Source organism: Hevea brasiliensis, chromosome 11 (assembly GCF_030052815.1).
Source record: "Hevea brasiliensis isolate MT/VB/25A 57/8 chromosome 11, ASM3005281v1, whole genome shotgun sequence".
Classification (NCBI taxonomy): Eukaryota; Viridiplantae; Streptophyta; class Magnoliopsida; order Malpighiales; family Euphorbiaceae; genus Hevea; species Hevea brasiliensis.
This window is the reverse complement of record NC_079503.1, coordinates 27,608,450-27,623,324: the sequence shown is the minus strand read 5'-3', so window position 1 is coordinate 27,623,324 and position 14,875 is coordinate 27,608,450. Positions and strand designations below refer to the sequence as shown.

General features: G+C 31.5%; 1 protein-coding gene across 2 annotated transcripts in view; it reads right to left on the bottom strand.

The window, feature by feature from the left end:
- Positions 1 to 687: 687 nt before the first annotated feature.
- LOC110656668 (peptidyl-prolyl cis-trans isomerase FKBP17-1, chloroplastic) overlaps positions 688 to 14,875 on the bottom strand; it is a 51,858-nt gene continuing 37,670 nt past the window's right edge. Inside the window, exon 4 of one of the 2 annotated variants that reach the window (XM_021813545.2) lies at positions 688 to 1,031. In XM_021813545.2, the coding sequence (XP_021669237.2) occupies positions 909 to 1,031 (123 nt within the window). In that variant the 3' untranslated portion in view covers positions 688 to 908. The remainder of the gene's footprint in view (positions 1,032 to 14,875) is intronic. The other variant, XM_021813547.2, reaches the window with a different exon arrangement.

The window sequence follows — 14,875 nt, the reverse complement described above, 5'->3', positions numbered from 1 at the left end:
TATCAAAACCAACTTAAAATATTTTATATAATATAATGTTTTGAAATTTAAATATATTTAACCAATAAAAATAATTTTTTTAGTATAAAATTTTAATTAAAAGTAAATGTAAAATATATTTTATATTATAAATATATTTTACATAATAAATAAATAATATCTAAATATAAAATTTACATGAATGGACTATTTTGTTAATCAAATAAAACTTTAGGGATTATATTGTAATTTACTATTAACTTTAAAAATTTAATTTTGTCCCTTTTACTACAATTGTGAGAACTAATTAATTAAGATTTGGCTACAATATACACAATTTAAAGTTTTGGCTAGAATCATGACTACCTTGAAAGTTTTGGATTTTGTGTTAAATAAACTAAAAAGAAAATATAATCAAATCATATAAGTAATTGCATCAAACTAAATTAAATTAAAAAATAAAATATTTTAAGTAATTTATTTCAGTTTATTAATTTTTTTTACTTAAAAATATATTTATTTTTATTCATATATATAATATTAATATAAAATATTTAAATATACATAAATTTGATCAGTTAGTTTAGTTAATTCATTTTTTTATTACAAAAATGAAATCGAATTATCTAAATAATTAAAAATAAATAAATCTTGTGGATTCAACATTCAAGTAATGAAACCCTAGAGGTAGATAAGTTGGAAGTAACAAACCAACAATTGAAGTGTGGAGATTTTATGCCTAAAAGGCAAAAACCAAAGGCCTACAGCGTATCATATCTGTTAAGACTTTTTAACTACTAATCAGAACTTATAAACATGAAACAAAGGTATGAAAATCTTAATTCCTATAAAATGGATATTACGATATGCAATAGCTTACTTATAAACATGAAGGAGAAATCATCTTTTAGATACAATGGAAATTGACATCACTTGTGCCTCAAGCTGATAAGCTCAATATCAAATATGAGAGTACTTAATGTCGAGGCTTCTCCATTAGCAAGACGCGTTGGATTGAAAATGGTTGTAAAAAGCCTCTGCCTGTCAAAAAACTAATCAAGGAAGGGTAAATGAAAGAGCACTACAAGTTTTTTTTTTTTTTTTTTTAAGCCAAATATACAACAAACTCATGAAATTCCTCTTGTAAAAACTAGAAACAAAAAACAACAACAACAAAGTCTTAATCCCAAATTAATTTAGGTAGGCCATGTAGATTCTTTTTTACCATCTAGTTTTGCTTGAAACTAGTTCTACGTTAATATTTAAAACAGTGAATCTTTTGATACTACTTCTCTTTATATTATTTTGAAAATAATAAAATTGCATTTCCATAGAAACTTAGATCTTGTAAAGAAATTGAAATACTAATTGCCATATTCCTAAACTATAAGCTCTCTCATATCAATTGTGTAATTGCAAATGAACTTATTATTGCTTGTTATTAGGAAATACACATATGATTTTAGTAACTCTCATTTTTGTGTCCTCTCATTAGCCCTCAATAGTAGGGAAAGCTAATTGAAACTTGAAAATTTATAGGCCTTTACAATAATAGAAAATCATACCTTAGCACCATGGAAAGCTTTCTTAACAAAAATTATATTGTAGAGAGAAGACCATCCAAGTGCGTACCACTTATGTTTTGTTTGGTTCATATAATAAAATTAGTGGCAGAGCTAGATGCTAAATTTTTAAGGGCTAAACAACTAATATATTCAATAAATATTTTTAAAATTTAAACTAAAATTTCATCAAATAGTTATTATATTAAAATCTAAATCCTTAAATTAAAAAAAATAAAATAAAATCAATGATAGAAAGATTTTATTTTTCTAAATGAATAATGAAAAGATATATATAATTTCAAATAACATAATTTAAAATACTTATAAATTAAAAAAAAAAAGAATCTTATATATATTTCATAGGGAGCTTTTAGGGGTCATGGCCTCTCTAACCCTCAAGTGGCTTCGCTTATATATATTTCATAACTATGCTTCACTTGTCCAAAATATGTATTCCAAAAATATTTAAAAATTTAAGGATTCTATGATAAGATTTATCAAATGGAAAAGAATGTGTCAAAACAACTAATTTATAAAAAAGAAAAAAAAAGAAAAAAATTCCCCCAAAATTGGAGAGATGCACACATGTTAATCTCAAGTCCATGTACATTTAGCTAAATAACTTTTGATGGAAGTCAAAGTCATGGAAGATTATTACAAGGACAATAGGTGTAACACTACCACCTTGGGTGGTTGAAGTACATATTCGAATTTGAGACATTTGTCAAAAAAGAAAAGGGATATAAATAAGATTAGTAGTAAGAGTAAACAAAGGTAAGTTGCTTTTAGTATAAAAGTGAAGAAAAACCCGCCTTTGTCATTTTCTCCCCACCTGCCTACCAAACACTCTCAACAGCCCATTTCCTCTTTTCTCTCCCTTTTCTTTAAATCTTCCACTTCCAAGTAATCCTAACACCCAAAAGCCTTTTAATAACTTCATTTAATGTTAGAATGCTCCTTATTCTTCCATTCTTCAACTTGGACCTAAAAAGGAGCTAGGAAGAAGGTTATTAGCTTGGCAAACACTAAGGGTTTTTAGTAAGTTATCACACTCTCTGCACCCTTTTCTACTTCCCTAAATGTTTTATGGTTAATGTAGAGTAATTTAAAAGGGGTTTGGGTTAAAATATTTAAAAGTTAGGGTTTATGGTATATTAATAGGAAAACCTTAAATCTAAACTAACCAAAGTTAAATGATGTTTAATCAAGCTATTTTATGGTCATAATAGCTTAAGATAGTTAATGGAGCTTGATTTGGGTGCTAAGGAAGCAAAGTGGCACAAAACAACTGCTCATGCAAACTTCAGTTGTTATGACCATAAAATAGCTTGATTTGGGTTCAAAGGAAGCAAAGTGGCACAAAACTTAATTTGTAAATGAAGGCTGTAAAATCTAGCTTCGACAACTAAAGTTTGAATGAGCAGTTGTTTATATAGTATTGTATCCAATGCATGGGAACTTTGGCTGCCGAATGTGGGTTCGACCGCCAAACTTCTTGCAGCCTAATATAAAATGCTTTTATGCCTTCTTTTATATTATGTAACTATATATTGATGGAAACCCTATTGTATTTCATACACTTTAAGGCAAGGCACCAAAAGGGTGACACTTAAGGAGGGTATTCAAAGGGGAATACAAGTAAGTTAAGAGTAAGTTTAGCAAGGTTAGTAGAAACAATCAAATGATTTATATATTTATATGTCACAAAGTTGTGCATAATTACTGATATGTGTTGTTAGATTATGGATTACCCATTAGAGATCATAGCAATGATGCAAGGAAATGACATGTCAATGATATTATGAATGAAATGAATGAAAAGCTCCTTGCCCAGTGATATTAAGGGAAGTTCATGTAAGGCAATTATGTATCTCTGGCTCCATTTGTTTGATATGTAAAGAGAAAGTCTTGAGAAGCTCTCATAATGGGCTAAGCATATTGAAATGTGATTATGAAAATGTAAAAAGGGGACCTTTGGTGATAAAACTACTACATGTGAATGGAAAAAAAAAAGGCCAAATAAGCCCAAAATTAAGTTTTATGCCAAATAAGCCCTTTACTTTCTAATTAAGACTAAATAAGTTCTCACCCATGCCAATAAATATTATTTTTCTCTAATTTTTAAATATTAAAAATTATATGATTTTAATTAAAAATAAAGAAATAGAAAATCATGATGAACAAAAATTATTTTAATATTAAAATTATTATTTTTAATATTTTATTATTAAAAAAAGATAAAATAATATTTTCAATTTTTTGGCCAAAAAATGGACCTGTTTGGCCTTAATTAAAAAGTTTAGTCCTTATTTAGCCAAAAGCTTGATTTTAGGCTTCTTTAGTCCTCGACTGAAAATATAGGGACTTATTTAATCTTTTTTCCATATGTGGATTGTCTATGTTATGAAACCTCATGTGGATCATGCATACATATGATTGTATTTTATATGCATTCCTTAATATTCCCTTGTAGTTTCTCTACTCACTAGGTATTATTACTTATGCCCTATTTCTGTCTAACCCCTTCAGGTGAAGGAGTAAGCAAAGAGCTTGAATAGTAAGATAATAAGACCTGTAAAGCTTGAACTATTGTTTTGGGCTATTTATAGGTAACATATGGATATTTTGATGGCTTGTATATTTTGGAATTATGGACAAACTATGCTTATCATTTTGTACAGCTGAGCTGTAAAAGTCATTTAAGGACTTATAAGTAAAATGTGCAATGAGAAAATGGCTGGACCCACCATGTGTGAAATATGATTTTTGTATTTTATGTTTTATTTAGATTTGATAGGACTTTTGCCAAGACTCTGTTACAAATGTTAATTATGAATATGCTTGCCCATATGACCCATGTGTTATGAAAATGATAATGATATTAAGAGTCATTTGGCAAAACCTGTGATATGTAAAATGAAAATCTCAATAATGAAACGTGATGACCAAAGACACATATATTGTTTTTTGTTTATTAATAATATTACGAACAATTAAAGATGTAAAAGTTAGTTTTACTAGGGGTTTTGATGGCCTTAATGTTAGTAGTATGCCCTAGAACATATCATTTAGTATGTATATTGTACATGTTTTATTAAAAGAAGACATTTTCACTTTTCTGTTTACATAATATATTTATGTGTAATAGAAAAGGTCCATTGATATTTTGTTAGAAATTCTATTCTTAAGTTGTTAAGAATATGAGTGACAGTATTTCTAGCACAAAGTATCATAAATAGGTTCACAATCGAGGATACTTCACAATAAGGGCATGACTTATCCAGAAAGATTGTATTCATGTTTGTTCCCAAGTTATTTATATGAGATATAAATAAGATGGAATGGTGAGTCTCATGCCATATGACAAACATGATAGGCACTTATACATGATAAGTAGGCCAAACCAGTGACACTTATGACAAGCACATGGAGATTACTCTTGTCAATGTTTTGTCATAAATCATATCAGTGCATATAATCTTTAGACCTGAGATAGCACAGTTATCTTGTATATAGGTGGTTTGAGTTTGATACTACTTTCATACTTGTACTGTGTATAGGTATATGGGCATGTATTGGCTCCAACTAGTTATATATGGAGGTAGGTATTGATCAAGATGGAATATGTTCCTCTAAGTAAATAGGGATAAAATGCTATGTTCATTTAATTATTCTTGATGTTTCAAGTTCCTCGCCAGGACAGATAGATTTAATCAGAAAAGAGTTTCTAATGAGAAAATCTTTTTAATCAAGAACTAGAATTAAAAGAGAACATAATATTTATAGCAAATGGGGTTTGACATAAACCATGACTCCAGCTTGAGTTGAGATTTTGTAACAGAGAGATTCTAGTGCATGGCAACATATGATTATAAGTTCATTTAAGGTAAACCTTATTACTGATTGGGTGGCCATGGCATGTTATGCTAGGTGTTAACCATGGTCTATGAGGGGCATAAAATGATTAAGAGAAATCATTTATGGTAAGAAAGAGTTCTGATAATATTAAGAGTTGATATCATGTCTCATTGCCAATTAGTGATGAGCTTAGTAAGTCACACACATACATAAGTAATCATCAAATTAAATATGATTTAATTAATTAATTAATTAAAGAGTTTAATTGATTAATTAAATAGGTTTGGTTTGCAATTAGATTGCAAAGTCCCTAGTATGACTTGAAACCAAATCTAGGTTATTGGATGTATAGTATAAGTTAAATTTATATTTAAAGTGTTTAAATATGAATTCAATTAATGAGAAATTAATTAATAGAGATTAATTAATTAATTTATATTTGACATAAATTGATTATAAGAAGAGAAATAATTATTTTGGGTTGAGAACTCAAAATTAAGACACAGAGGCATTTTGGTCATTTTACAGGGTAACATGTGGCACCATGAGATGGTGACACATGGCACTACACATAAACTTGCCAAATGTCTTTTAATCATGTAAGATGATAAAAATTAAGATTAAATATAGATTTGACACTTGACACAATGTGATTGGGTGAATTAAACCTATAACCAATCAGAGGGTGACATGTGGCAAGGGTTTTATGTGTTGACCTAGCTATATAAGTGTTGTTATGAAAAAAAAAAAAAACAATACAACCAGCAGCTGATATCTTTGGTGCCGCCACCCAAGAAGCTCTCCCTCCTCTTCATCTTCTTCTCTCATCTATTCCAAGAGATTAGCAAACAATCTCTTAAATTAAAAATACTAGAAATTGTTTCTAGTGTCCTGTTTATATCTTTAATCTCTTAAAAGGCAAAACTTGATTTTCTAATTAATAGAAAAGGCTTTAGAAGCTGTTCAAGGGATGTCATAGGTGAACTTGGTGTGGACAAGCTAGAGGGACAACATCTAGTGTCCTAAAGACACATCCCAAAGGCACAAATACGCTGCAGTGCATCAAGAGGTTAGTGTATTTATTCTTGATCTAATCTAGGATTCTAAAATTAATCTGATCAATTATAAAATTTTAAATGGCAAATACAGATCCAAAAACATATTAAAAGAGTTTTAATATATTGTTTATCATTGAAATCAAATAGATAAAAATAAATCTTGCATGATGCATGTGACCCTAGGTGAAAATTTTTAAATTCAATAGTATAAACTTGTGTTTTTCATACTTCTGCTCCTTTAATTGGTATCAGAGCCACTATATTTGCCATTGAGATTATTGATTATATGATTTAATTGTGTGATTTGATCATGAGATGATTGATCCATTGTTGGTTGCGAAGGATGTGTGGCGGCACACATGGTGAAGCCACCATAGGTGGCGGTAACAATGTTCCTCCAATGGTGGCGCAAGGTTTGGTTTTAAATTCTGCAATTGTTGTATGATCTAAAGCCTATCCCATGTCTAATTAAATTGTTTAATTAGAGTTTTAATCACACAATTAAATTTTGATTCAAATCAGAATTTTAAAAATTGTTTGAATGTGATTCAAATCTGAATTTTAAAAGTTATTTGAATGTGATTTAAATCTGAATTTTAAAGTTATTTGAATCATATTCAAATTTGAATTTTTAAAGTTGTTTGAATAATATTCAAATTTGAATTTTTAAAAATTGTTTGAATGTGATTCAAATCTGATTTTTAAAAATTGTTTGAATGTGATTCAAATCTGAATTTTTAATGTTGTTTGAATGTGATTCAAATCTGAATTTTTAAATTTGTTTGAATCATATTCAAATCTGGATTTTTAAGTTGAATATGAGATATTCAATTTAATTTAAGTATGTATGTTTTATTTAATTGTTAAATAGTGATATACATGATAGATGATCATGGACTATAAAAGACCAATGTGATTGTATTTATTTCTTTTATGTTTTTTTGGGATTGTAAATTAATTAATTTATTTTAATTTATTTTGGGCATATATTATAAAGGTTGTAATAATTTTGGATTGTAATTTCATTTATTTAAGTTCTTGTAAATTCACCTTAGTATGCCAAGGATTACTATGTAATTGGATTGCAAGAAGTTCAAGGAGGTCAAGAGCATTAGTGGGACCAGTGGGAGGAATTCAAGATCAAGTGTTGATTATGTACTCCTTGAGCAACTCTTGTAAAATGAATGAATGAAATACACCTAGGAATGCCCTGATTCAATTCTTGGTGGCTCAGAATTGAATCCCTTAGAAAGTCCATGATCATACCACATTTACTGTTTATCCATGAATGCATGAGATGTATGGGAATGTATGCAAGTATATGATATATGCATGCTAAATGGATAATGTGCAAAGTGAGACCTTAATAGTAATTATGATGACCATAAAATCTTCCAAATAAATGATTAAGTTGGAAATGCTATAATTAAAGTAATTATAACATGGGCCCTCTATTGGGGCAATTATTTTAAGAAATTTTAAATAGTTGCATACGATGCAATTAATTTAAGAGATTTTCTTAAGAATAATTGTTAAGCATGAGATGTTGTAAATATATAAATGGTTTGGTGGCCAATATTGGATGTACCTGAGGATATTAAAATTATTTGCATAATTACTGGCTCAATGGGATCAACTTAACTAATGCAAGATAAGTCAATAATGGATGTACCTGAGATTTTGAGCATTAGGGGCTAGGTAAAGGATTGAACCTCACATGAGATGTGATAGGCAAGGAGTTGCTCACTTATAGTTTATTGTAATTCTAATAATGGATGTACTTAAGGATGAGCAATAGAATTATAAGAATTCAATCACCCACTAGAAATTCATCCAACTAGAATTTCCGTTTTCTACTTTGGAAGTGTAGGATTCGCAAAGTTAGTGGGAGGACCAATTTGATTAAAAGACCATAATCATTTTAGTTAATTACATGATACATTTACTAATTAATCTGGTTACTTTCTACAGTTAATTTTCTGATAATAATGAGCACAGAACAACCACCACCATCCAATATCCTTGCAAGCATACTTAATCGCAATAGGTTGACAGGACCTAATCTCTCTAATTGGCTAAGAAATTTAAAACTTGTCCTGAACCTTGAACATATAGGATATGTTCTAGACTCAAATGTTCCTGGTCCTTTACCTCCAAAGGCCACTCCAGAGGAACATGAAACTTTGGACAAGTGGAAGGAGCATGATATGAGAGCTAAGTGTTATGCTTGCTTCCATGAGTAATGAGTTACAGAAGCAACATGAGAACATGCAGAGTGCGAGTGAGATCCTCCACCTACAAGAGTTGTATGGTGAGCACAGTAGGAATGCTAGGTATGAAATATCTAGACAACTATTTCACATTAGGATGTCTGAGGGACAGAATATTGGGGATCATGTCCATAAGATGAATCGGCTAATTAAGCAGCTGGAACATCTTGACTTCAACATGGATTTCCAACTACGAACGGATTTGATCCTTCAATCCCTTCCTGAGTCTTTTGGGAATTTTGTGATAAATTTTCATATGACTAAACAGGAATGCACCTTAGCTGGTTTACTCAACATGCTGGTTATTGCCCAAAAGAATATGCCGGCAATAAAGGAAAAGAGGTAGCTTTGATTGCATCTTCTTCTACTGGAAAGTCCAACAAGAAGAAGGGCAATAAGAAAAAGAGACCTCAGATTCTTGGTCCTTCCAAGAAAATAGCTAAACAGAAAGGGAAGACTAAAGCTAATGGAGGTAAAGAAAAGTGTTTCCATTGCCAGAAAGATGGGCACTGGAAAAGAAACTGCTCAGAGTATCTTGCTTCTTTAAAGGACAAAAAGGATACACCTTTGGAAGGTATGTCCATATCTTGTTATTTAGATTCTGATGATACTCATAGTTCATCTACAGCTTGGGTTTTAGATACTGGTGCCAATTCTCACATTTCTCATGATATGCAGGAACTAGCAAATAGTAGCAGCTTGCATTCTCGAGATGTTAGACTCCGGATTGGCAATGGCTTAACTGTTGAAGCTTTAACCATCGGATCTAAATCTTTTTACATGTTTGGACATTTTTTATGTTTGGATAATATTTTATATGTACCTGATGCTTTTAAGAACGTCATTTCTATATCTAATTTGACTAGAAATGGCTATGAATTTTAGTTCACAGATGATGTTTGTAATATTTATTTTAGAAATAAATATGTTGGTTAGGGTTATATGAATGATGGTCTTTATTATTTAGATAATAATGACAAATATAAAATGAATGCAAGTGATCTAAATGAATGCAATACCATGGGTGAAAACCAACTCAAGTTCAAAATATATTTGGCACTTAAGGTTATGTCATGTTGCAGAAGATAGGATTGCAAAATTAGAGAAAATGAGGATTCTATCCTCATTAGGCTCTGAGGCTACTCTAACTTGTGAATCTTGCCTTTAGGGTAAAATGACTAGATCACCCTTTGTTGGACAAGGCTAAGGGCTGAAAATATTTTGGAGCTAATACATAGTGATGTATGTGGTCCATTTAAGGAAATGGCTAGAGGTGGTTTTCATTATTTTATTACCTTTACTAATGATAAATCAAGGTTTGGGTATTTGTATTTGATAAAATACAAACATCAATCCTTTGAAAAGTTCAAAGAATTTAAATCTGAAGTAGAAAATCAAACAGAAAAGAGTATTAAAGCTCTTCGATCATATAGTCGAGGTGAATATTTGAGTACTGAATTTGATGAATACTTAAGAGAGCACGACATTGTTTCCCAGCTGACTCCTCCAGGAACACCACAGTTGAATGGTGTATCTGAAAGGAGAAATCTTACCCTATTGGATATGGTACGTAGTATGATGAGCTATACTAATATGCCAATCTCTTTTTAGAGATATGCATTAGAATCAGCTTTGTATATTCTGAATAGGATTTCATCAAAATCAGTTTCTTCCACACCTTATGAGATATGGCATGGAAGAAAACCAAGTCTTAAGCATGTTAAGATTTGGGGTTGTCCAGCTTATATCAAAAAGCTGAACACTGATAAATTGGAAATCAGATCAGAAAAGGGTCAATTTGTTGGATATCTAAAAGATAGTTTTGGATATTATTTTTATTTACCTACTTCACAAAAAGTTGCAGTAAGTAGAGATGCCACATTTCTTGAACAACAGTTTGTTCAAGAAGGAGGTAAAGGAAGGAAAATAGAGTTAGAATTGAAGAATTCTAACCAACCAACAGATCAGATGGATATAGATCCATCTAGTCAACCTACGCTCGTTGATGAAACATCTACAGCTGTTCCTCATAGAACAACCAGGGTATCTCACCCACCAGTGAGATATGGTTTCCTTCATGAAGAAGAACAAGAGTTGTCTACTCATGAAGAAGTAGATCATGGAGATGATCCACTTACCTATGAAGAAGCTATATCAGATATAGACTCTTCAAAATGGATTGATGCTATGAAATCCATGATTGATTCCATGTATAAGAATCAAGTTTGGGATATTGTTGACCCACCTGAAGGTATTGTACCTATAAGAAACAAATGGGTTTTCAAGAAGAAAATTGATTCTGATGGAAAGGGAGAGACGTATAAGGCAAGGCTAGTAGCGAAAGGGTTTCACCAAAGGCAAGGAATCGATGGAGACTTTCTCACTTGTTGCCATGCTTAAATCAATTAGGATTCTACTAGCAATATCTACATACTATAATTATGAGATTTGGTAGATGGATGTCAAAATAGCTTTTCTCAATGGATACATTGAAGAAAACATTTTCATGGAACAACCTAGGGGTTTTGAATCCCAAGATGGTTCCAAGGTGTGCAAGCTAAAGTGATCCATTTATGGGTTGAAACAAGTTTCGAAGAGTTGGAACATCCGTTTTGATGAAGCCATTAAATCATTTGGTTTTATCAAAAATGAGAATGAGCCATGTGTATATAAGAAGGTTAGTGACAGTGCTATCACTTTCCTTATCTTATATGTGGATGACATACTGTTGATGGGTAATGAAACAGGTATGTTGACAACTGTAAAGGTATGATTGTCAAATACATTCTCCATGAAAGACTTAGGGGAGGCAACCTATATTCTTGGGATTCGCATCTATAGAGATAGAGTGAAAAGAATAATTGGTTTATCCCAAAGTCTATACTTGGAAAAGGTGTTAAAGAGGTTTAACATGCTTGATTCCAAGAGAGGATTGTTACCAGTGAGACATGGTCTCCACCTTTCTAAAGAGATGTCCCCAAAGACACCTGAAGAAAGAGATAAGATGGCCAAGATTCCATATGCTTCGGCTATTGGAAGTTTAATGTATGCAATGTTGTGTACTAGGCTGGATATCACATATGCTGTTAGTTTGACTAGCAAGTATCAATCCAATCCAAGTTTGGAACACTGAATAGCTGTCAAGAATATCCTTAAGTACTTGAGAAGAACTAAGGATTTATTCTTGATCTATGGAGGTAGAGACTTGTAATTGCATGGTTATTCTGATTCTAATTTCCAATCAGATATCGATGATAGAAAGTCTACCTCTGGATATGTGTTCATTTGTAATGGAGGTGCAGTAAGTTGGAAGAGCTCCAAACAGAGTACAACTACAGATTCCACTATAAAGGCTGAGTATATTACTGCATCAGATGCTGCAAAGGAAGCTGTTTGGATAAAGAAGTTCGTGATAGAACTTGCAGTAGTTCCTTCCATTGTGCCAGCAGTTCCACTTCACTGTGACAACAATGGAGCAGTCATACAGGCTAAGGAACCCAGGTCTCACTAGAAATCCAAACACATAGAAAGGCGCTACCACATTATCAAAGAAATAGTTGGGCGAGGCGATGTAACCATGTAGAAAATAGCATCAGCTGAAAATCCAGCTGATCCATTCACTAAGCCTATGTCACAGACACAGCTTGACTGACATCTTGAGAAGATGGGTCTAAGATATTGTAATGAATGGATCTAGTGCTAGTGGGAGATTGTTAGTAGTATGCCCTAGAGCATACCATTTAGTATATATCTTGTATATGTTTTATTAATAAAAAGCATTTCCACTTTTCTGTTTACATAATATATTTATGTGTAATAGAAAAGGTCCATTGATATTTTGTTAGAAATTCTATTCTTAAGTTGTTAAGAATATGAGTGACAGTATTTCTAGAACAAAGTATCATAAATAGGTTCACAATCGAGGATACTTCACAATAAGTACATGACTTATCCAAAAAGATTGTATTCATGTTTGTTCCTAAGTTATTTATATGAGATATAAATAAGATGGAATGGTGAGTCTCATGCCATATGAAAAATATGATAGGCACTTATACATGATAAGTAGGCGGAACCAGTGACACTTATGATAAGCACATGGAGTTTACTCTTGTCAATGTATTATCATAAATCATATTAGTGCATATAATCTTTAAACCTAAGATAGCACAGTTATCTTATATATAAGTGGTTTGAGTTTGATACTGCTTTCATACTTGAACTGTGTATGGGTATATGGGCATGTGTTGGCTCCTACTAGTTATATATGGAGGTAGGTGTTGATCAAGATGGAATCTGTTCCTCTAAGTAAATAGGGATAAAATGCTATGTTCATTTAATTGTTCTTGATGTTTCAAGTTCCTAGCCAGGACAGATAGATTTAATGAAAAAAGAGTTTCTAATGAGAAAATCTTTTTAATCAAGAACTGTAATTAAAAGAAAACATAATATTCATAGCAAATGGGGTTTAACATAAACCATGACAATCTATTCCAAGAGATTAGGTGTTGATCAAGAGTTTCTTCTCTCATCTATTCCAAGAGATTAGCAAACAATCTCTTAAATTAAAAATACTAGAAATTATTTCTAGTGTCCTGTTTACATCTTTAATCTCTTAAAAGGCAAAACTTGATTTTCTAATTAATAGAAAAAGCTTTAGAAGTTGTTCAAGGGCTGCCATAGGTGAACTTGGTGTGGACAAGCTAGAGGGACAACATCTGGTGTCCTAAAGACGCATCCCAAAGGCACAAATACGCTGTAGTGCATCAAGAGGTTAGTGTATTTGTTCTTGATCTAATCTAGGATTCTAAAATTAATCTGATCAATTTTAAAATCCTAAATGGCAAATACAGATCCAAAAACATATTAAAAGAGTTTTAATATGTTGTTTATCATTGAAATCAAATGGATAAAAATAAATCTTGCATGATACATGTAACCCTAAGTGAAAATTTTTGAATTCAATGATATAAACTTGTGTTTTTCATGCTTCCGCTCCTTCACTTAAGCCTCCCACTACTCTGGCTTTAGTAGCAGTCCAAAATCAAGTCATTATAATAAGTTAGCAAGTTTTAAGAACCACAAAACAGGCAATTTATTTTAGTACTATCCCCATCTAACCTTGCAACATGAAAGATGAGATAGAGCACTTACTCTCTCTCTCTCTCTCTCTCTCTCTCTCTCTCTCTCTCTCTATCTTTATCTCTCTTGCTTAGATTACAGAAGTGTGTTATTTTTATTTGTGGTGAGACAATGTGCAAATGAGCAAGGCCTTCACTAGTCTAAGAATTATATATCTTAACTATAGAAATATATTTAAGATTTTTGAAATTGCAATATCATTAACTTGTTCAGTTATGGTTGAGATTACTTTTATTCAAGGGAAAAGTGTAAAATTGTTCGTTGTAATTCAACTATTTAAGTAGCATCATATAATTTAACTTTTCATAAATAAGTACCACGTGATAATGTCAGTTAGCAAACATGTCCACTTAGTTTAATGCTATTAAAAAATGTTGACGTGACACTATTTTATATACTGTCACCAATTAAGCATCAAGTTGGCATTTTAAAATGATTTTACATTAATTGGACATATTTTACTAGCGGACTTTAGCACATGATATCTACTTGCAAAACGTCAAATCATAGGACCTGTAACACCCCTATTTGCATAGCCTGGTATATTTCACTATTCCAGTGACAGGTGTCAGTCCGGATAATTTAGGGGATTAGAATCACACTTAAGACAACTAGATAAGCCCTGAATACAAATAATTAGTAATTGCCAATTAGTTAAGTATAAATAAGAAAAGCGGAACATAAGAAGTTAAACGAGTCGAGAGTCACAGCGATGGGTGACCTTCTCGGGAAGGACTGCGAAGTCGATTTAAACTCAAATTTTGAACCATAAAATATGACGCTGCGGTCCTTAGGACTATTGTAAACACAGTGGAAAAGAGAAAATCAGGAAAAAGAATTGTTAAGCCGGTCAAATAATTAGGTCAGGGATCCAGAAGAAATAGTGAATTATTTGCAAACAGAGTCGAACTAGCGAGGGGCAATTTGGTCAATTGACCCCTAGAGCTGACTCCTGACCTAACTGTTAAATAAAATTGGAGAAAAAAAAAATTTGGAATCGGGA